The sequence below is a fragment of the Dipodomys ordii genome, unplaced genomic scaffold, assembly GCF_000151885.1.
Source record: "Dipodomys ordii isolate 6190 unplaced genomic scaffold, Dord_2.0 Scaffold11, whole genome shotgun sequence".
NCBI classification, from domain to species: domain Eukaryota; kingdom Metazoa; phylum Chordata; class Mammalia; order Rodentia; family Heteromyidae; genus Dipodomys; species Dipodomys ordii.
In genome coordinates, this window is record NW_012267227.1 from 322,449 (window position 1) to 344,599 (window position 22,151).

The 22,151-nt window shown below is 41.8% G+C and overlaps 1 protein-coding gene across 1 annotated transcript in view; it reads right to left on the minus strand.

The window, feature by feature from the left end:
* The window catches only part of Map2k5 (mitogen-activated protein kinase kinase 5), a 264,967-nt gene extending 242,969 nt beyond the window's left edge, over window positions 1–21,998 (minus strand). The window contains exons 1-2 of the mRNA XM_013009900.1: window positions 21,443–21,998; window positions 12,324–12,372 (exon numbers count right to left, since the gene is read on the minus strand). Of these exons, the coding sequence (XP_012865354.1) occupies window positions 12,324–12,372; window positions 21,443–21,577 (184 nt within the window). The 5' untranslated portion in view covers window positions 21,578–21,998. The remainder of the gene's footprint in view (window positions 1–12,323; window positions 12,373–21,442) is intronic.
* Between the last annotated feature and the right edge of the window lie 153 nt (window positions 21,999–22,151).

Genomic DNA, 22,151 nt, shown 5'->3' on the forward strand with positions numbered 1-22,151 from the left:
GATTCCTCAGCACCACATAAGCAAAAAGAAAAAAGCTGGAAGTGGCACTGTGGCTCAAGTGGTAGAGCGCTAGCCTTGAGCTGAAGAGCTGAGGCCCAGAGTTCAGGCCCCACGACTGGACCCAAAAAAAAAGGGGGAATTTTGGGTTTGTCTGCCTCACAATGAAATGGGGAAAGGAATCTACAAAAGAATAAGGAAGTAAAATGGACAAAATAATGAGGAAATAAGGGCAGAATAGTAAATTTTCTGATATAACAACCTCACAGAAAATAGGAGCCTATCAAGTTCTCCCTATTTAATACAAGGCTAACCTCTGTAATGAAGAAGATAGCTATGACACAGACCAAGATGGGAGAAATAGGCTGAACACTGCTATCTTCTTCTTGTTGTGGCATGTCTATACCACATGCTCTTGTTATTTCCCAATCTCACAAACTTTTCTATCATCTTTACTTATGTTCATATCTTGTCTGAATGTTTCACTTGCCAGACAAGAGGACTAAGATCATTTGGCTGCCCTAAACTTTCTGATGTGTTGGCCAGGAAGTCAGATAAACTGTCTTTTTCTGACTTGGCTTCAATACTGTTTTATTTCTCAGTCAGAACCCTAACCTCCCTCTATTTCTATACTTTTCCTCTCTCCAAAGCAACACATACCAGTGCAACATGATGATAATGGCTAGTGTTTATTAAACACAACTACACACAAGGCACCATGATTTGTGCTCATATGTAAGAATGCCTTAAGGATCACCCACAATTCTATGACATAGACAACCCTTGACAGAAGATCCTAGGGCCTAGTGGAAGGTCACCTTGAAAAGCAACTCTAACAGGGGTCTCGCCATCTATCATTCTATCTACCTACCAGCATCCTCTCTTTCCAAATAGTTTCCTTTTATTAAAACTGTTATTCATACTATTTTAAAATAACTTTATAGTCTTAAGACAAGATAAAAAGACTTCATAAGTGCATAACCAGAACAATCATATTTGAATAAGGATCACCAAGAGAGCAACATCCAGAAACAATGTACCTATTTCAATGATTCTCTTAATCTAAGTAGTTTTAAAATATCTCTTCCATAACTGCTTTAAAAATCTGAAGACAGATCATATAAAAATATCAGATCCCTTTTTTAACCCACATGGAAATTGTTGGTCTGATCACCCACCCACACCAACTGCAAGTCTGGAGTCAAAATGACTTCTGGCTATTTCTATATATGTAGTTTACTGCTTCATCCTTCTAACGATAAAGATTTGTCAGGAGTGACAGTATTTGATAGTCTATGTGGCAGATTCTAAACACATAGTTGAAAGATAAATGCCAACAACATCTTAGAAGTTCTCAAAGCCAGCTTGGAAAAAAAAGTGAGAACGTAGAAAGGGCCAGCTCTCTGCAGGATGCCTCCATACAGGGAACTCACTAAGTCATCAATATTATTTTTTGTTTACTCTTAGGCATATAATTGCTGATCTGATCAAGTGCTGACAATATGCTGATCTCGGCCCAGTGAATGAAGTGTCTCGCCTCCAGAAGGAGTAAGCAGGCATGAGAGCATGAAGACACTGAGGAGGTATGGGGGAGAGTCAGTTCAACTCATAGACCTTCCCCTACCACAGCAGGCCTGCCCTCCTGGCCAGTTCTGAAAGTGTCCCTTTGCGCCTTGGTGACCAGGCCATGGGTACCCCAGGAGGCAGTTTGTGTTCTCTTTCTTTCAATTAGCCTGATGCCAAGCAAAATGCTGTAAGTCCCCCTCAATAGCTAATAGTAATCTGAAAACATGAGAAAAATAGTACTCCTCAGACCCCAATCAGTGACCAAGCTCACAACCTCTCCCAATACACTCATTTCTGGATCCTGGATCTGGATTCTGCATCCCGGATCCTGGCTCACTCCTCCAGGGCCATATTAGGAGGAAAAAGCCATTCTAGTTATAAAAACAGATGAAAGCATTTCCTATGAAGATTCTAGAAACTAACAATTTTAAGGGTAAGGTGAAAGTTTTCTCAAAAATGCAGAAGACAAAGAAGAAAACGGTACAAAATAGTATGTTATATACTACCACATATAAAAGTACTTTGTATTTCTGCTTTAATAAAAGTTCAAATTCTGTCCCAGCCTGAACAAAGTAGCTGTTTTATAAATCTCATTTCTGCTGGCTAAGCTGTTGATGCTTCTGTTCAAATTTCATTGAATACAATACCTCAATAAAGAACGAGAAGCTTAGGAATCAGTAAAACAAGTAAAAAGTCTTTCCATAATTCTAAAGAGAGGGCATACTCCATAAATATCAAGACATGAAAAAGGAAGAAGGAAGGAAGAAAAGGAGACAGGGAGAAAATGAGAGAGAAAATGAGAGAGAGAAAAAACAAGACAGAGACACAGGCACAAAAACACACAGACACACACACACACACACACACACACACACACAATGAGGAAGTTAGTTCTGAGAACCAGCCTTAAGTTACTAATGAAACTTGACAAAAAATACTCTGAAACTCTAGGCTTCTGCGAAATCTCAAGGGATATTTTGTTGGGGAGCGGGGGAGAGGGATGGAAGGGGGGCTGAAGGAAATCAGGGGGCGATTTTCCTTGTGGAGCAGTTCCAGAAAAAACAGCTATGAAACCTTACCAAAACACTGCTTTAAATAAACAGAAAAGCTTTGGTGATGACCTACTAGCCAAGTGCTGGAGCTGTCCCATAATAACAGGTTGGTTCCAAAGGAAGATTTGACAAAGAATAAAAGAAGCATTCCAATAAAGCCTGGAGATAAAACGTGGTTATGTCATGCAGACATAGAAACCAATAGCTCTTAGAGATTAATAGAAGACCCAATTTTATGTAGGTCTTGGTTTTCTTGGGGGCCTACCTTTTTACTCTTTAATACCTGTTGCTTCAGTAAAGAATAAAACTCCTACTTTTGTCGAAGAGAAGATTTAAGTTGGGAAAAAAATACCATAGCCATGAGAAAACTTAGGGGTTCTGATCAAAAAAGCAAAATCTAACCTGCCTCTGACAACCTGATAGCAGCCCAAGTCCAAACCATTCACCCCCACATTTAACTTGAGAAAGGCAAGTGACAGGACTGAGAAATGATGAAGGGTAAGGAAACAGAATATATAGCAAGCTATTTAGTGTAACAGTAACCTAAAATATCTTGCTAAACAAAAAGACATAAACAAACAATCCATCTAGCAAACACTCTGCTATGCACCTTGCAAACTGGGTTAGCTATTAAAACAATTACACTAGCTGGAATAATAAATCCTTAAAACTTACTAAAATGGCCCAAAGATTGTCTCAGGCATAACTATGTCAGCAAAGAACACCAGAAAGTAACAGTACTAAGCAGAAAGTAGAAAAATAATTTGAACTTTCTGTCTTATACATAGAGTTCTTTGCCATCTGACCAAAATAGCATTACTGGATATAACCAAGAAGAGTGGGGGCTAGATCTGACACAATGGTTCACAATGAGAACTCCAGGCTTCTCTAGTTGCCTGGAGCACTGTAATATGATTTTCCAGCACATTAGGGAAGCAAAAGTAGAACCAAAAAGTCTATGTACTGGCTGGATTTTGTTAATGTCACTTAAAATGGAGGAAAAAATCCTAGCAAGATACCAAATAGAGTGCAGCAGATGGTAAACAAATATTATGAAGCAATCTTCACAAAATCTGCAGTGTGTCACAAATACACAAAATGGCAGAGTTTGGGAAAAGAGAATCATAACAAGCCATATGTTGTGAGTGGTTTTATTTGAAGCAACATGCAATCCAAAAGAGAAACCTAGAAGAGGAACAGAAAGGTCCGATAGAGTAATGGCAGCCTCAGGTGAGGGTGGTCAGAATGGCCCACCATGTACACAGCAAATGCTGGGGTGCCCCCAGCAGAAAGCACCCACAGCATAGCAGGTACTCCAGAGGAGTTTTAGGAAATGTAATCTACTCCTACATCAAGCAACAGAAACTTAAGGCAATATATTATATGTCATTTGTCACATTCCTTCTGTGCCAGGTGGAAATCAATTAAAACTACAGCAAAGGCATTTTACCCAAGCAAGAGGAAAGAAATGAAAACTTAAATGTAGGACTTAGAAAGATATAAACAGGAAATTACAAAAAGGATGTTGAGTTTAGAGCCTCTTCTAGGGTGGATTCTGCTGATCTGAGCAGGACAGGTTCTATGGCCACATCTTTATTTCCATTTGTCACACAGCTCCAAGCCTTCTTCCTTTTGAATACATCCTTGTTTCTTTGTTTTATTTTTTATTTCCTACTGATAAAAGTACTGAAACAGAAAAATAGTGAAAAAGAAAAACCAAACCAACACTGGCTGAAGCTGCCCGTGGAACGTACACTGAATGAAGGAGGTGAGAGAATGAATGGGCCATGGGTCTCTGGGAAAGAATGTTCTGAGCAAACGAATGGCAAATAAGTAAATAACAATTCTGGCATGTTCCAAAACTCGAGAGGGAGCCAAAGCAGTAAAACAGAACAAGAGGTAGGGAGATAAACAGACAAACTCACAGAAGTAACTGTACGCTAAGGTTGGGGCAGATTTGAAATCATAGAGATCTGGGCATGTTAAGGACTTGGCTTTTATTCCTGAGTGAAATGGAAGTCACTGGGATTTTAAGTGTCTTGATCCAATTTAACATCTGAAAAGATCATTGTGGCTGCTCTGTAGAAACAAAGGTGGAAAAAGATAAGTAGTTAGGAAGCCACTGTCCTCCTCCAGCTAAGATGTGGCTTTTTTAATTTTGGTTTGTTTTGTTCTGTTCAGTTTTTGTACTGGTACTGGGGACTGAACTCAGGGCCTGATACTTTCCCTTAGCTTTTTCACTCAAGGCTAGCAATCTACAACTTAAGCCACATCTCTACTTCTAGCTTTTTGCTGATTAATTGGAGCAGGAGTCTAAGGATTTTTCAACCCAGACAAGCTTTGAACTGCAATCCTCAAATCTCAGCCTCCTGAGTAGCTACGATTACAGGCATAAGCCACAGGCACCCAGCAATGTTTTGGGTTTTGCTTTTTGCTTTTTTTTTTTAAACAGAAGGAATGAATCTGTGTTGTCCAGACTGGACTTAAATGCCTAGATTCAAGTGATCCTCTTGGTATGTCAGCACAGATCTATTTTTAAGATAGTCGATTGGGATTGCTGATGAATAGGATATGTAAGACTTGTTCTTAGAACTTCATTTCTTCAGCCATTTATATATTGCAGAAACACACATATCTATTATGTGCCAAGTGCTGTGGCAGGACTTCTAGGAATTCAGACATGAGCAGCTCTGTCCTCTGACCTCCAGAAACAAGTAGTCTACTACTTGGTTTTTATACAAATTAGCAAGAAAGCACTCCACTCATAAGACTAAAAACAGTTTGCACTTTTTACACCAATGATACCTCAAATCAAAATTTCAATAATTAGTATCTCTGTTCAGGCTGCTTCAAATCCCAGGATTTATAATTAACTTTGAGTGTGTGTACGCGCACATGTGGATGTGTGTGTGTGTACATGAGCACAAGTACCAAGTACTAGGGCTTAAATTCAGGGCCTCAACTTGCTCAGCTTTTTCTCCTACTAGCTCTATTGTTTGAGCTACAGTTCTAGTTCTAGATTTTTGCTGATTAACTGGAGAGAAGAATCTCGAAGATTTTTCTGCCCATGAGGGCTTGGAACTGAGATCCCCAGATCTCAGCCCTCTAATTAACTAGGATTATAAGCAACCAGCTCATAATTAACTGCTATGTGTTAATATTTTTAGATTAAATATAGACACTGTGAGTTACAATCTAATTTGTTTAAAATAGCTCATCAATTTACATATTCAACAGTTCAAGAAAATGAAACTCATTTTTTCCAAATATCTTAGTACTTAAAATTCTATCTGAAGCAAAAAGGGCTCACACCAAACTACTGTTACTGAACTTGGCTCTACTACTTAGACATGGAGTATCCATACCAGTATTCAATACCAGAGTTGTTTTCTACACTCTGAAATTAAGCCATTGCCATTTTCTTCCAAAAAGAAATTTTTGTTCAATTATAAAAGAAGATATGATGAGTCAGGTACCAGGGGATTGTGCCTATAATCCTAGCTACTTGCGAGGCTGAGATTGTGGGGAAATGGAAGTTCCAGGCAAGCCTAGACAGAAAGGAGACTACTTCTCAATAAGAAGATGGACATGATAACACATTCCTATTATCCCAGCTACCAGGTAACATAACATAGATGAAAAGCACTCATACAGGCAATGGAGCAGAAAGTGAGACCCTGTCCAGGAGAAAATAAAGGCTGGAGGCAAGACTCAGTGGTTAGAGCCCAACTAGCAAGCTAAAGGATGGGAATTCAAACTCCAGAAATAGAGGGAGGAAAAAAAGATACTGTGTTGATTTAAAGATTCATATTCAAATGAAAAAAAATATGCTTCCAAAAACTTTCAATAACAACTAAATAAGAAAGGAATAGAAGCCAGACACTGGTGGCTCATGCCCTTAATCCTAAACTACTTAGGAGGCAGAGATTGAAGGATCACAGTTCAAAGCCAGTCCAGGCAGGAAAGGATGTGAGACACTAATCTCCAATTAACCACCAGAAAACTAGAAGTGGAGCTGTGGCTTTAAGCAGTAGAATACTAGCTAAAGAGCTTGAGGACAGTACCCAAACCCTGAGTTCAAGCCCCACAACCGACAAAAATAAACAAACAAACAAACAAAAAGAATATAAATCAGTCAGGGTTGAAGACACAAGTAAACATTTATCTTATAACCATATTTTCTGAATCAAATTTAGATGCATAGTCTGACAAATGTGAATACTGAAATCCTAGTGTCATGGAAAGGTGTAAGTCAGCATTTGTCTAGATAGACTTAAAATGCATCTTTCAAGTCACAGTGAGATTTTACTGTCCAGCACCACAAGTCATTCATGGGCATGGTTGATTTTTATCACCAGATGTGTGGTTGTACTCATTAATCTGTTAATGAAACTGTGACAGTCTGGCCTCACAGCATACATGGGGCCCGCACATGCCAACATACAGAACTTTTTATGGCTATGGAACTTAGCCACATTTCAAATATTCTCACATTTGGGAAAAGACAAATTATTCAATAACTGGCATGGAGAAAACTCTACATCTGCTTGAAAAAGTTGGATCCCCACCTGACTTCATTCATCAAAATAAACTGAAAACAATACAAGAAAAAAAATCCTTCTGATAGTTCCAATAAAATACACACATTTCCTAGGAAAAAACATTAGGAAAAAACCATGATACTTACAAATATACTTATTTGACACATAACCACTATGTGTATCAATATATAAAAGAAAGAAAAGGAAAAGGAATATACATGAATTGGGTTCTTTTATTTGTTTGTTTGTTGTTCTGCTGGGCCTGAACTTTGGGCCTGAGAGCTGCCCCTCAGCTCTTCAGCTCAAGGCTAGCACTCTACTACTTGAGCCACAATGCCACTTCCAGCTTTTTCTGCTTTACGTGGTGCTAAGGAATCGAACCCAGGATCTCATGCATGCAAGGCAAGCACTCTGAGCCACCTTCCCAGCCTAAATGTTTTTTTGTTTGTTTTATCTGGAAAGGTAAAAGACGTGTGTGTAAGCACATGTGTGCCACAAGCACCCACATACTCGTCATGGGCCTTTTACTCAAGAGCCTGACCACTGTTCAAGGCTAGCACTCCAGCACTTGAGCACAGTATTACTTCTGGCTTTTTGGTGGTTAATTGGAGGTAAGAATCTCACTGACTTTCCTGCCCAGGCTAGCTTCAAATCAAAATCCTCAGACCTCAGTCTCTCAAGTAGTTAGGATTATATGTATGAGACATCAGCACCTAGCCAAAAGATATTTTAAATAGGACAAACCAAGAATTCATAAAGAAAAATATAGTGAGTTTGCCTATTAAAAACTTTTCAACTCTATGGGGGAAAAAAAGATAATAGAAACACCAAAACAAGCTGAGAAGAACAAAACTGAGTAATATGTATACCATATAAGACAAAGAACCAATTGTCTGTTTTTGGAAAGCTCTTAAATCAATTAGATAAACACAAATAACCTAATAAAAAATGGGCAAAGGCAACAAAATATAGTTCACAGACATAAAAGAAACATAAAATAGTAAAATAAGTTTTTTTCAACTATCAAACTGACAGTAACTAAAAAGTTTGCTAATGCTAAGAGAGCTGGTTTGGGTATTGGGTATTGGATATGGCTATGGTAGTATAAACTGGTTCTACCCTTGGAGCAAAAACACAGTGACAGCACTGAATGAGCACTTGTCTCAGTAGTTCCAACACCCAGGAATCTGCCCTATAAGACAAAACAATTGTAACTTAGGCAATTTTTTTCTAATTCAAAAAGTTGGTTCATCAGTACATTAAAAAAGTACACAATAACCATAAAATGAAATATAACAAATGCAAGAGAATGAAGTTGATATGTGCATACTGTTGTGGAACAAAGAAGTCTAATATATGCTAGTAAGCAGAGAAGCTGTGAAAACAGAAAGCTGTTGGGTAATAGGTGATATGAGTGGGGAAAGCAAAAGTATAAGTGAGTAGTCTATATGATTAAAGTACTGTAGATGACTGTGTGAAATATCAGGGTGATGCTACTTTAGTAACAGACTTTTAAAAAATGACAGGAAGGGGAGGGCAAATGGAAGGATGAAGGAATCTGAATACGTTCAAAATTCTTTCCGTACCTGTGTGAAATGAAAAAGTGAAGCCTGTTGAGATTAGTTCGAGAAGCAGGAAGATAAAGGAGAGTGACAGGGGGGTTAAGTCTGATCAAGACACACTATTTGTGTATATGATCATATCAAAATAAAACCCCCTTTTACAACTAATTAATGCTATTGTAAGAAAAAAAAAGCAGAAGCAAGCAAATTATTTGCAGCATCAGGTGCTTTATATATGAAGAAAGCATAACATGTTAAGGAAATTGCTGACAATGAAACCAGAGTCGACTTTTACTTTCTGTTTTATTTCTATGCTGCCTTAATTGTTCAACCAAACACTAGCTATTAAAAAAATAATAATAAAAAGCCAGGTGCTGGTGGCTCACGCCTGTAATCCTAGCTACTCAGGAGGTTGAGATCTGAGGATCGTGGTTCAAAGCCAGCCCGGGCAGGAAAGTCCGTGAGACTCTTATCTCCAATAAACCACTAGAAAACCAGAAGTGACGCTGTGGTTCAAGTGGTAGAGTGCTCGGGACAGCGCCCAAGTCCAGAGTTCAAGCCCCATGACTAAAAAAAAAAACTTGTTCCACTTGTGCTCTCCTTATGAGAAAAAAGAGACCTACAAGAGGAAGAAAAAAAGTCAGTGAGACACTGGGCCTCTTCCTCTAACCCAGTTCTAACTCTGGTGGAAATCAGAAAGGACATCACCACTTAGGACCTTCTGCCCTCTCAGACAATAATGTAGGAATCTGAATGTCGGACCTGAATTGTCCATCACCAATTATATCCCATGCCCAAGCATGCCCATCCCAGTCTGGGATTTCAAGTATATAATGGAAAATATAGCTAAGCACAAAAAACTGAGTGCTGAAATTACTTTGTCTGTGTCTTTTAATTTTTTTTTCCTTCAGCTGGTATACAGCTGGGCATGGTATAGTACAAGACTGTAGGCCCAGGACTTGGGAGGCTCTTTTGAGTCCAGGAGTTCAAGACTAGCCAGGACAACATAATGAGACCCCCTCCCCACCTTGGAAGGAAAGAGGCATAGCTTAATTTAAATATATACAAGTACATATATATGGATCTATATAATGAATACGTAAATATGTACCTATATTCATATATAATATATAATATCCATATAATATATACATATATGGACATATATATGTGTGTGGACTGTATATGTATGTATATAATATATGTATATATGTATGTGTTGTGTGTATGTGTGTAGATAGATAGATAGATAGATAGATAGATAGATAGTCCACATACAAGACTACAGAATTCCTGCCCTTTCTAAGGGTAAAATAAAAAACATCATCTTAGAAATTTAAACTTTTTTCCATATATACACTTTAGAGATTATCAATCCATTGGGTTATAAAGAGTACAAACTCACCAAATACAGGGACTCTATAATCCTAAAGTCATTCCAAAGCCAGACCCCAGAAAACCAATCTAAGAGACGTTTGCATCCAAATAACTAGCCAAACCGGGCGCTGGTGGCTCACGCCTGTAATCCTAGCTACTCAGGAGGCTGAGATCTGAGGATCGCGGTTCAAAGCCAGCCCGGGCAGGAAACTCCATGAGACTCTTATCTCCAATAAACAACCAGAAAACCAGAAGTGGCACTGTGGCTCAAGTGGTAAAGCACTAGCCTAGAGCTGAAGAGTTGAGGGACAGGGGACAGGTTGACAGGGGACAGGGCCAAGGCCCAGTTCAAGCCCCACGACTGTCAAAAAAAAAAAAAAAAATAGCCAAGCAGTGTTCCATAGAAGATTTATCTGTCATGCTATCCATACTCCTGCTCTCATCAGAATACACTTTATTTAAATAGGAACAAAAGTATATTATTGCCAGGAAATAAAACACATGTATTTCTATATGAAAATATTGGCTTTATATTCAAAAAAAATGACAAGAAGTCAGGTGCTGGTGGGTCGGGCCTATAATCCTAGCTACTCAGGAGGCTGAGATCTGAGAATCATGGTTCGAAGCCAGCCCAGGGAGAAAAGTCTCCACAAGACTCTTATCTCCAATAAACTACTCAAATAAGCAGAAGCAGTACTGTGGCTCAAGTGGTAGATCACTAGCCTTCAGCAGAAAGAGGCTTAGGGAAAGCACCCAGGATCTGAGTTCAAGCCCCAGGACAAGCAAAAGAAAAAAAAAAAGAACTAGAGCCCTATATTATTGACTCAACTTACCCCAGGACTTTGCCTATCTGGCTCGTGTAAAAGCCAGTTTCTAGCCAGACTAACCAGACTCCAGTTGCTCATGCCTATAATCCTGGCTACTCAGGAAGCTGAGATCTGAGGATCATGGTTCAAAGCCAGCCCGGGCAGGAAAATCGATGAGACTCTTTTTTTCTTTTTTTTCTCTAGAAGCTTGTGTGGGTTCTTTTTTTTTTTTTTAATTGTGAAAATACAGTACAGAGGGGTTACAATTACATGGGCAATGGGCTGGGAAGGTGGCTCAGTGGTAGAGCACTTGCCTTGCATGCTCGAGGCGCTGGGTTCGATTCCTCAGCACCACATAAGAAAAAAGCCGGAAGTGGCACTGTGGCTCAAGTGGTAGAGTGCTAGCCTTGAGCTGAGGGAAAGTGCCCAGGCCCAGAGTTCAGGCCCCATGACAGGACCCAAAAAAAACAAAAACAAAAAACAATTACATGGGCAAGGTAATGGGTACATTTCTTATCAAGCATTGTTGCCTCCTCCTTTGTTTCCCCTTCCCATCCCTTCCCCCTACCTTCCCTACTCTCCACCCCCCTGCCAAAGTTGTAAAGGTCCTTTTTCGACATAACATCTTGTACATCTCATTGTTGCAATGGGTCCACCTGTATGTATCCCTATTTAAACAATTTGTTTTTTCCCCCGTCCCCTCCACAAAGTATACCAACATCAAATACAGTGAAAACAGGAGTTATATCTTATCTCCAATAAACCACTCAGGAAACCTGAAATGCTGTGGCTCATGTGGGAGTATTAGCTTTGGGCTAAAGAGCTGAGGAACAGTGCCCAGGCCCAGAGTTCAAGCCCCATGACCACCACCACCACCAACAACAACAACAACAACAAAAGCCAGTATCTAGTATACTCCAGCCCTGTCTAGAAGCCAGTGTAGGGGAGAAAGAAAGGACTTAACACCTGAGGTACTCCTATCTTCACCTAGCAGTCCTACCAAGCCCCACTAAAACAGAATTATTTCATTAACACTCACATAATAGCTCTACTCTGTTGCTATGCTTTAAAGCAGCAAAGGATTAAAATCTCTTAATCAATAATCATTGGCCTACAGGTACTGTACACAGTTCATTTTGTCCTACAATATTATTATAATGAGAAGCAAGAGCAGATAAAGGTCAAGTTGGTAATTAAAGCTATATTGTAGAAATATGTACACCCAAGATATGATTAAATAAGAAAATATTACTCAGTTCAGTATGGTCATTAAACTTGCATTAATTTATAAATATTTAAATATACCATATGATGATCATAAATAATCTGTTTTTGTCAGTTTATAAAGTAATATAACTCATAAACCTTGTGAAATATTACTGCAGAGAGAAACAGTCAAGAAAGTATACAAGCCAGACTTACATTCAAATGCTGTAGTTGTTGCTTCAGGTAGAACCTGGCCTATCACATCCTAAACAAAGAAAGAATAAAGAAACACAGTAAGTCATCTTCCTTATTGCTAACATATGACAAATCCAATAGGAAATATGAGAACCTGGAAAAGATGTTTGAAATGTTGGCATAAGCCATGTGAACATTAGCTCATAATCATACTTATCTCAACAATGTAAGCCTATAACTTTTTCTTTTGGCCAGTTCTGGGGCTTGAATTCAAGGCCTGGGCACTGTCCCTGAGCTGCTTTTGCTCAAGGCTAGCACTCTACCACTTGAGCCACAGTGCTATCTCCAGCTTTTTCTGTTTATATGGTACTAAGGAATTGAACCCAGGTCTTCATGAGTGTTAGGCAAACACTCTACCACTAAACCACATTTCCGGCCCCTGTAAGCCCAAAGTTTAAATCCCAATTCCAAAGAAAAAAGTCTTCAGCAATCTTCATTAGATTGTACTAACAACAATCTTTTACTTTCAACTACACTACTGTGTGTGTGTGTGTTTGTGAGCGCGCGCGTGCGCGCGTGCGTGCATGTGTGTATGTGTGGGTATTGGCAGGGAAGAAGGGGTCGATCATGGGGCTTAAACTCTGGGCCTGGGTGCTGTCCCTCAGCTCTTCAGCTCAAGGCAAGCATTCTATCACTTGAGCCATAGTGCCACTTCCAATTTTCTAGTGGTTTAGGGAGATAAGAGTCTGAAGGACTTTCCTGTCCAGGCTGGCTTTGAACTGTGATCCTCAGATCTCAGCCTACTGAGTAGCTAGGATTACAGGCATGAGCCACTAGCACCCAGCACTGTATTTTTTTTAATGGTCTCTTCATTGGGAGGCTGTGAAAAAAGAGGGGCTTGAGTGTCAGACCACCCTAGATTTGGATCTGTTCTAGATTTTATTTATTAGATTTTATTAGACTGATTTCTTTTAAAGTCGCTCAACCTCTCTGAGCCTCAATCTAATTATTCTCCAGAATGAACCAAGTGATATTTACAGGGATGACAGAAAATCTAAATAATACAATGAACATAAGCTTGGAACTTGGCACATGGTCACAACAGATGTTGTTCCTGATCTGCAAGGAGTCTCCCCCATGATGATACAAGCCTAGAAAGCTACATTTAATAATATCACCTATTCCTATCAACCTTTATTTTTATTCGGGACAGCACTAGGGCTTGAATTCAGGGCCTAGGAACTGTCCCTTAGCTTCTTTCCTCATGGTTGGCACTCTACCACTTGAGCCACAGCTTCAATTCTAGCTTTTTTGTGGTTAATTGGAGATAGGAGTCTCAGACCTTCCTGCTCAGACTGGCTCTGAACCACAATCCTCACATCTCAGTGTCCTAAGTAGCTAGGAATACAGGTCTGAGCCACTGGAGCCCATTAAGCAATGGCAAATATAATGAAAGTGATGCTAATATAATCTACCAAAAAAAGGCAAAAAGGTATATATAATCTGATAGCAATGTGTAAATGAATCTATAAAGTTGAAAACACTCAAGCAATAGGCTCCAGACACAGATTAAGGGAAGAGGAACAGAACACCTAAGCTCTGAAAAGTGATCCTCCATCCCATCCAGTCCCACTGCAATGGCCTGCAAACCTCATTTTTCTCAGGACCTTGGCCACAAGGCCCACCCTGGCTGCTTTACTAGAATTGGCACCCTGCAGCCAGCTGACAAAGCTGCTCACTGCTCCTGGTGCTTCTCATCAGGGAACCCACCGTCCTTATAAGCAGAATACTAAGCAGAGTAGGAATTGCAACTTCCTTGGAAAGGCAATTCTTCAGAAGCTTTGCTGCAGTGGCAATTTGCATAATAGTCTTGGCTCTCCAGTGCTTTTCCCCCTTTTCTAAAATAAATCTGTACATATAAAATTGATTAAGGGTCACCATCTTAGGCAGTCCTTGCTGATGAGAGTCAAAAAGAGATGATATGTTCTCTGAGTCTAGTCTTAGCAAATGAAACACCAACTTGTGGAGTATGTGTCTAAGAATTTAGGGTTAGAAAATTCTTTCTACACAATGGGAGAAAATATTTCTTGACAGGGAGCTGTAGAGTGAGTATCAAATAAAGTGCATAGGCATCCAGTCTAAAGCATGAGAGCGCAGACTCCAGCCAGACTACTAGGGCTGGGTACTGGCTCTGCCTCTCAACCAAAACAAAGAAGCCTCTCTGCCTTAGGGTCCTTATGTAAAAACAAGATCATAGCTTTATGTACCTTGTAGGACAAGTAAGTTAACATTTGTAAAGGGCTTAGAAGAGTGTCCAGTACATGGCAAGTGCCATATTAATGTATGTTAATAAAAGAAATCACTGATCACTAGAATATCACAAAGCTGCCTTCATTACAAAACGTTTAAATTCAGCACCCAACAATCAGTGAAGGACGGATCTTTCCCAGTATTTACTGGAGACCTTTTCTAGCCACTAGAGAGAAGAATGGGAGAAAAGGATAGAAGGCACTAATTCTAACCCTTTTAAGTCCAAGTTATCACTGGGTACTTTCAGAGAGCTCAAATCACTCTGACAACCAATCCTGATAATTGAATGGCGCTCTACAGGATTAGCAAACAAGTCTTGTCCTACTCTTTTTTTATGCTGGTCCTGGGGCTTGAACTTAGGGTCTGGGTGCTGTCCCTAGGCTTTTGTGCTCAAAGCTAGTGTTCTACCACTTGAGCCACAGCTCCACTTCTGGCTGTTCTAGGGGGCTAGTGGGGGGTAAGGGGGAGGGAGGGTTGGTTAATTGTGAATAAGAGTTTCACATACTTTGCTGCCCTGACTGGCTTTTAACTGAGATCCTTAGATCTCAACTAGGATTACAGGGGTAAGCCACTGGCACAAACTGATCATTCTTCTGAGTAGCAGACTCCATCAAACAGCAAGTTGCTAAAAACCAAAAAACCAAATACACTGGGTAGCAATGTCATGCTTTGCCCTAAGCAAAAAAAAAAAAAGGCACCCTACATGCCTTACATCAAATATGGGGAAATGAGAGAAGGAGGAGTAAACTTGCTTGAGAGAATTATGTGAACACAAGACCATCTTATCTACTTAAGCAAATAAAGTGGGGCTATCACAATAACAAAGGGGTATAAAGTCTGAAAATCAGTAGATACCTATTGGCCATTTTTAAGGAGAGTAAATTTAAATAGTTTTGTAACAGGTGCTTAGACTGTTTCTGCTGAAAAGCACTGAATCCCTATCTGGACCTAAGAATTAGCTAAAAGCTTGACATCCCTACCTCCGTTTTCTACCTGTCTTTGTTCTGTCTCTCGCCCTGTAGCCACTTTACATCTTTTACACCTTTGAATCCCAGAAAGACAGGAGTTAACAAGTTTACAAGAGGGGATAGAGGGAAATCAGTGTCTCCTCAGGTCAGTGATAACTTCTCTGAGAGAATGACCCAGCAGAACTTGCCTATAACCAGACTCTTTAAATTATGCATACCTCTCTTCCCCACCTCATTTTTTAAAATCTATTTAAACCTATAGCTCATGTCTATATCCTGAAGATGGCTAAAGATGGGCTGACAATGTCTTTCTAAGGCTGTCCATGCCACATAATAAATCTCCTTTCTCTTCCCTTCATCATGTCTTTCTTTGGCATGAACAAGTTAGCTAGACCATTTTATGTACATTTTCGAGGTATTTCAAGGATTTATTTAAAACTTATTTCTAACTGACCTTCTGCCCTCAACAACACATTTCATAAGACCTGAAAGTTCCAAAAGAAAACTTTAAATTAACATCTTGATGGTGATCATTTCTTGATCACTTTCTTCTCCATCCTTTTAATAAATCAGACAAACAGCCGGGTGCCAGTGGCTCACGCCTGTAATCTTAGCTACTCAGGAGGCTGGGATCTAAGAATCGTTCAAAGCCAGGAGGGGCAGGAAAGTCGGTGAGACTCTTATCTTCAATAAACCACTAGAAACCGGAAGTGGCACTGTGACTCAAGCGGTAGAGTGCTCCCTTGAGCTGAAGAGCGCAGGGACAGCGCCCAAGCCCAGAGTTCAAGCCCCACAACCTACCAAAAATAAAAATAAGTTGGTGAGACTCTTATCTTCAATAAACCACTAGAAACCGGAAGTGGTGCTGTGACTCAAGAGGTAGAGCGCTCCCTTGAGCTGAAGAGCACAGGGACAGCGTCCAAGCCCAGAGTTCAAGCCCCACAACCTACCAAAAATAAAAATAAATTAAATAAATAAATAAATCAGACAAACAGCTAATAGGCCAAAAATAAAACAGAGAGGCTAAGCCAGGTGCTAGTGGCTCACAACTGTAATTTAGCTACTAAGGAGGATGAGACCTGGAAGGCAAAGGTTTGAAGCCTATCTTGGCAGAAGTTCATGAAACTCCATCTCTAACAAGCAAAAAGCTAGGCTGGAGTTGTGGCTGAAGTGGTGAGCAAACACGTACAAGACCTCAAGTTCAAGTCCCAGAACCAGAGACGGTGGGAGGAAGGATCTGAGCATTTATAATAGCTTGCTTTTTTAAATTTTTTTATTGTAAAAATGTACAGCGGGGTTACAGTTACATAAGCAAGGAAATGAGTACAATTCTTGTTGAACATTGTTACCCTCTCCCTCATGTTCTCCAGCTATCCCTCCTGCTCTAGCTTGCGTCTTAAGTAGCTAGAGTAGAATAAAACTTTTGCTCTTGACTTCAGGATTATACTCTAGTTGCCAAGATAAAGACTGACAATTAAAAAAAAAACATTTCTGGTAATGATAAAAAGCCAAATTAAATCCCTTAACAGCAAATAGCTTTTTCTAACTCAGAAGGAAAGAAAAGCAAAGGTTCAGTGTACACAAAAATTTCAAGTGGGGGAAACCGAAGCTGAAGCTTCATGACAAGATACCAAGAGCAGGGAGAGGAGGGCTGGACATTTTCCCCACCACACTCCAAACCAACCTAATCTTGGACAGGTTCCCTAAAGCTAGGGGCTGTCTCCAGGGAGAATAAGTGCCGAAAGCTGAAAAACACATACAACAGATACCCCATAGGTCTCTACCCCTAGGGACCAGGAAACCCTCCCTTCCTCCTTCATACTACAGCCAGTTCCTGATGATTCAGGTAAGGCCCAAAGAAGCCAAATGTATTCTCCAGGGTCACCTAGCTGTTTGGTAGTGACGAGGATCGGGCACCAGTAGTTCATGCCTATAATCCTAGCTACACAGAGGGCTGAGATGGTTCAAAGCCAAGAAACTTATGAGACTCTTATCTCCAATTAACCACCAAAATTTGGAAGCAGAACTCTGGCTCAAGTGGTAGAGCACCAGCTCTGGGCAAAAAAAGTTAAGGGACAGTACACAGGCCTTGAGTACAAGCCCCAGAATCAGCACAAAAAGTAAAAAAGTGATTGGGGTCAAAGATATTCAGTTACTCTAGACTCAACAACTGACCCCTACTTCTAGCTTGTGTTGGTTCTGCCAAAAACTAGCTGGTTTTTCCCCTGGCCCAAGCTCTGGCCTCCTTTTCTGAAAACAAGGTGAAGAGGCATCTTAGAGGAAAGATTTTCTAAGTATTGCATAGCTTTAAAGCCAGAGACACTGACATTCCTTCGGGTTGTGTTCTTTTTTCTTTTTTTTTTGTCTGTTCTTGACGAGGAGATGAGGAGATGAAGAGGTCATCATTTCCTGGTGATCTGAAATTTCATTGGAAAAACTTGCCCTGAAGAAGCACTGCAAGTCTGCACAGACCCACTGCCATGAGTCCCTCCATCAGACCTTCTGATTAATGTGCTCCAGCTGGGCTTACCCCCAGCAAAATGTGCAGATGGTACAGTGAGCTCTGGTAGTGAGGTAACTTGAGCACTGCCTAACTAAGATCAGAGACCAACCCGGAATGGTGGTACATGCCTGTAATCCCAGCCATGTGGGAAGGAGAGAGGCAGAAAGACAGCAAATCCAAGGCTAGCCTGGACAAAATTACTAAAACCTAATCTCAAAAACAAAATACAATTTTTAGCTGGGCACTGGTGGCTCATGTCTGTAATCCTAGCTACTCAGGAGGCTGAGATCTGAGGATCACAGCCCAAAGCCAGCACGGGAAGGAAAGTCCATTAAGACTCTTATCTCTAATAAACCACTAGAAAACAGGAAATGGCACTGTGGCTCAAGCGGTAGAGTACTTGCCTTGAGCTAAAGAACTCAGGGACAGCGCCCAGGCCCAGGGTTCAAGCCACACAACCACCACCAACAACAACAAAAATATAAATTTTTAAAGGACTAGAAGCCCAGCTCAAGAGGTAAAGCTGCCTAACATGGTAGAGAACCTAAATTCAATCCTCAATAGTAGGAGGAAAAAAATCCAAACAGCAGCAGAAGACCAAAGGCCCTGATGACACTGTAGTGACAACAGTTACAGAGAGAGCTTTTATGTGCTCTCCACATACCAGCCCTGGCAGTCCTCAGAACTCTAGAAATAGACACTGGATTTAATCCTCCCCTTTTTTTTAAGAAACTGAAATAAAAAAAAAATAAAAAACACTAATCCAAGTGGTAAGACTTTCAGTTTAAATTCAGGGAAGTCTGGGGCCAGAGCTTGTGATGTTAGTCACCCTCATCTACTTAAAATAATACTGCCGGTTGTTCAGAATGCCAAGTAAGAGAAAACTCATCATCTTCATCTTCAACACCTCACAACATCTTCACAAGGCTTGAGGCCAGGTATCAGGGACACTACAAATAAAGAAACTGACGCTCCGAATAGAGTGACTTACCTAGTTCATAGGCAAAAAAAAGAAAAAATGTCTTGACTCAAAACCTAGCATTTGTTCAAAACTACAACAGCGCACATCCTTTTTTATTCTCCCTCATTACACAAATGTGCCAGGGTCCCACAAACAGCAGAAAAAGGGGAAACAGATTTTCCCATCCATCCAGAAGTTCTTCTAGAGAAACGAAGGCAAAGAATCACAATGAAAAGTGTACTTTTGCTGGCACATGCCCTCAAAGCTGCAGGAAAAAGAGAGGTGGCCACTTACTAACACAAACTCAGAACTTGCTTCCTCCTGGTGGTAAGCTAATGAAAGGGGCAGAGTGGCAACCACCAGGGAAAGGAAAGGACAATGTAGGAAGAACTCTGAATGCAGAAAAAAAGAAACACTTTGATGCATAGGCCTGGAAGCTATTGGCTCTCAACAGTCTCTACACTCCTGCAACTGAAAGCCTACAGGGTCAGTAACATCTAGAGCTTCAAAATGAAGTTAACAGAAATCAAACTCTTAAGTAATCCAAGACGATTTAGGGAAAAAAAAAAAATCACATTACAAACCAAACACTGGTGGCTCGTGCCTGTAAATCTACATACTCAGCAGGCTGAGATCTAAAGATCATGGTTCAAAGCCAGCCCAGGCAGAACACTTTTTGAGACCCTTAGCTCCCATCACCCAGCAAAAAGCCAGAAGTAGAGTTGTGGCTAGTGGCAGAGCACGAGCACTGAATGAAAAACCCAAGCAAGAGCAAAAAGCCCTGAGTTCAAGCGCCCAGTAGTGGCATTTAGGAAGGAAAGGAGGGAGGGAGGGAGGGAGGGAGGGAGGGAGGGAGGGAGGGGGAAAAATCATATCACATGTATCTTCCTCTTTCCTCCTCCCAAAAGCTGCCAGTCAGCCCACTTCTTATCTTGCAGGTAAGGTCCACTGTATATCTGTCTCTTGCAACAAGAAACATCTATGTATGTCCATTTCAACTCACAGTAGTGTTATTAAATACATAAAGTGAGCACAATACACCTCTATCAATAGCAAATGAAGACTATAAAGATGTAAGGGGGCTGAGACATGAAGGGAAAAAATACAGTAAGAAGTTTAAGTAAGGAAGTTTGAATCAGGCACCAGTGACTCAGGCTTATAATTCTAGCTACTCAAGAGGCTGAGATCTGAGGATCACAGTTGTTGGAAGCAAGCCTGGGAAGACCAATTCAAGAGACTTCTATCTCTAACCAGCAAAAAGCCAAAAGTAGAGCTGTGGCTTAAGTGACAGAATGCCAACTTTGAGGGGGGGGGGGTAAACACCTGGAAGAACACCTAAAGTCCTGGCTTTTTTTTTTTTTTTTTGTCGGTCGTGGGGCTTGAACTCTGGGCCTGGGTGCTTTCCCTCAGCTCTTCAGCTCAAGGCGAGTGCTCTACCACTTGAGCTACAGCGCCAAAAAATCCCAGTACTGGCACCAAAAAATTAAAATACAGAGCTAAAAACAAGCCACCAACAGTTACACTTGAATCTAACATTCCACACTAGAAATACATTCTGAGTATTCTTTTTTTTGGGGGGGGGGAGGAGGTCGTGTGGGTGCTGTCCCTCATCTCTTCAGTTCAAGGCTAGTGCTCCACCACTGGAGCCACAGCGCCACTTCCGGTTTTCTGAGTGGTTTTTTTGGAGATAAGAGTTTCACTGACTTTCCTGCCCCTCAGGCTTTGAACCTCGATCCTCAGATCTCAGCCTCCTGAGTAGCTAGGATTACAGGCGTGAGCCACCGGCGCCCAGCTCATTCTGAGTATTCTGAAGTATCACTTCTAAGATGCACATGTTCGCTCTATGCTAAGGTCTCTGAAATCGGGTTGCTTTTATACAAGAGGTCAGGTGCAGTGGTTTGAAGGCAGCACTTTAGGTTTGGGTTTGTTTTTTTTTCCATCCTCAGGTAAGATTATGTTTTACATCAGTGACATCTTAAGTTTGCTCAAATATGCCAAGTTGAAGCTGTCCAGGGTCTCTTTCCCAGCAGGTCACCAAGTTCAGAGGAAGTAGAAAGGCATATCTGGAAATTAGCCAGGGGCATTATTCATTCCCCGGATGCTCGTCTACACTCAGTTTTGTAGTATGTCTGTGCGCAGGCTGTGAGCTTCCTGCGGACAGGGGTTCAGTCTGCTTTATCTGTTACCCCAAGGCCCTTCACAAGTGACAAGTTTCAGGTTTCAGCCGATGAATTAATCAATGCTGTGCTTGAAGAATAAAAAAAAAAAATCTGATACGATTAGAGGCCAGCAATGGCCACTACCACTGGCTCAGCCCCCCACCCCCAGTGATCAAAGCGACCCACTCCTCATCCCCAGCACTGCACCCCAAGCTCTGCACCCCGAGATGACCACTCACCAGCACGTCCCTGAAGAGCAGCTGCGGCCCGGCGTGCACGGTCCAGTCCACCGCGCCACTGTTCGGAATCTTGATGCGAATCACCAGCACCTGGGTCTCCATGGCACAGAAGGGGCCGAGGGCCAGCCACCGCATTACAGGCTAGAGGGGCTCACATCCTGCGGCAGGGGGGCACCCACGGGCCCCTGCTGAGGAGGGGTTCCAGAGGGCGAGAAGGGGGGGCGGTGAGAGGCAGAAGACCAGGGTGGACACGGGAGGACAGCGGGGCGGGCTGGCAGGGCCCGCAGGCCCCGGTCGGGAGCGGGTTGAGGGTACCTAGGAGAACCGGCAGGGGCCAGGAGGAACTAGCGGAGATCGGAAGGTTCTGGAGTTTGCAAAAGGGAACCGAGCGGGGCCCCCCGCCCCGACAGTGCAGGCAGACGTGAGGAGAGGCAGCGGGTGTGAGGGGAAGGAGCAGCAGCAGGTGTCCAGCCCTCCTCCGGGGCTCAGCGGACGCGGGGGAGGGTCGCCGACCGGAAGGGGTCCCCGGCCCGCCAGCTCACGGGAAAGGCCGACGGGAGGGTTCGAGGACGGAGTCCCCCCCCCCCGACCCCACCTGGAGCCTGAGGGCGCCAAGCGGACTGGCTCAGTGCCGCGCACCCAGAACGCCAGCCCCCGAGGCGGTAGCGGCGGCGGCGGGAAGAAAAGGAGGAGGACGAAGGCGACGGCG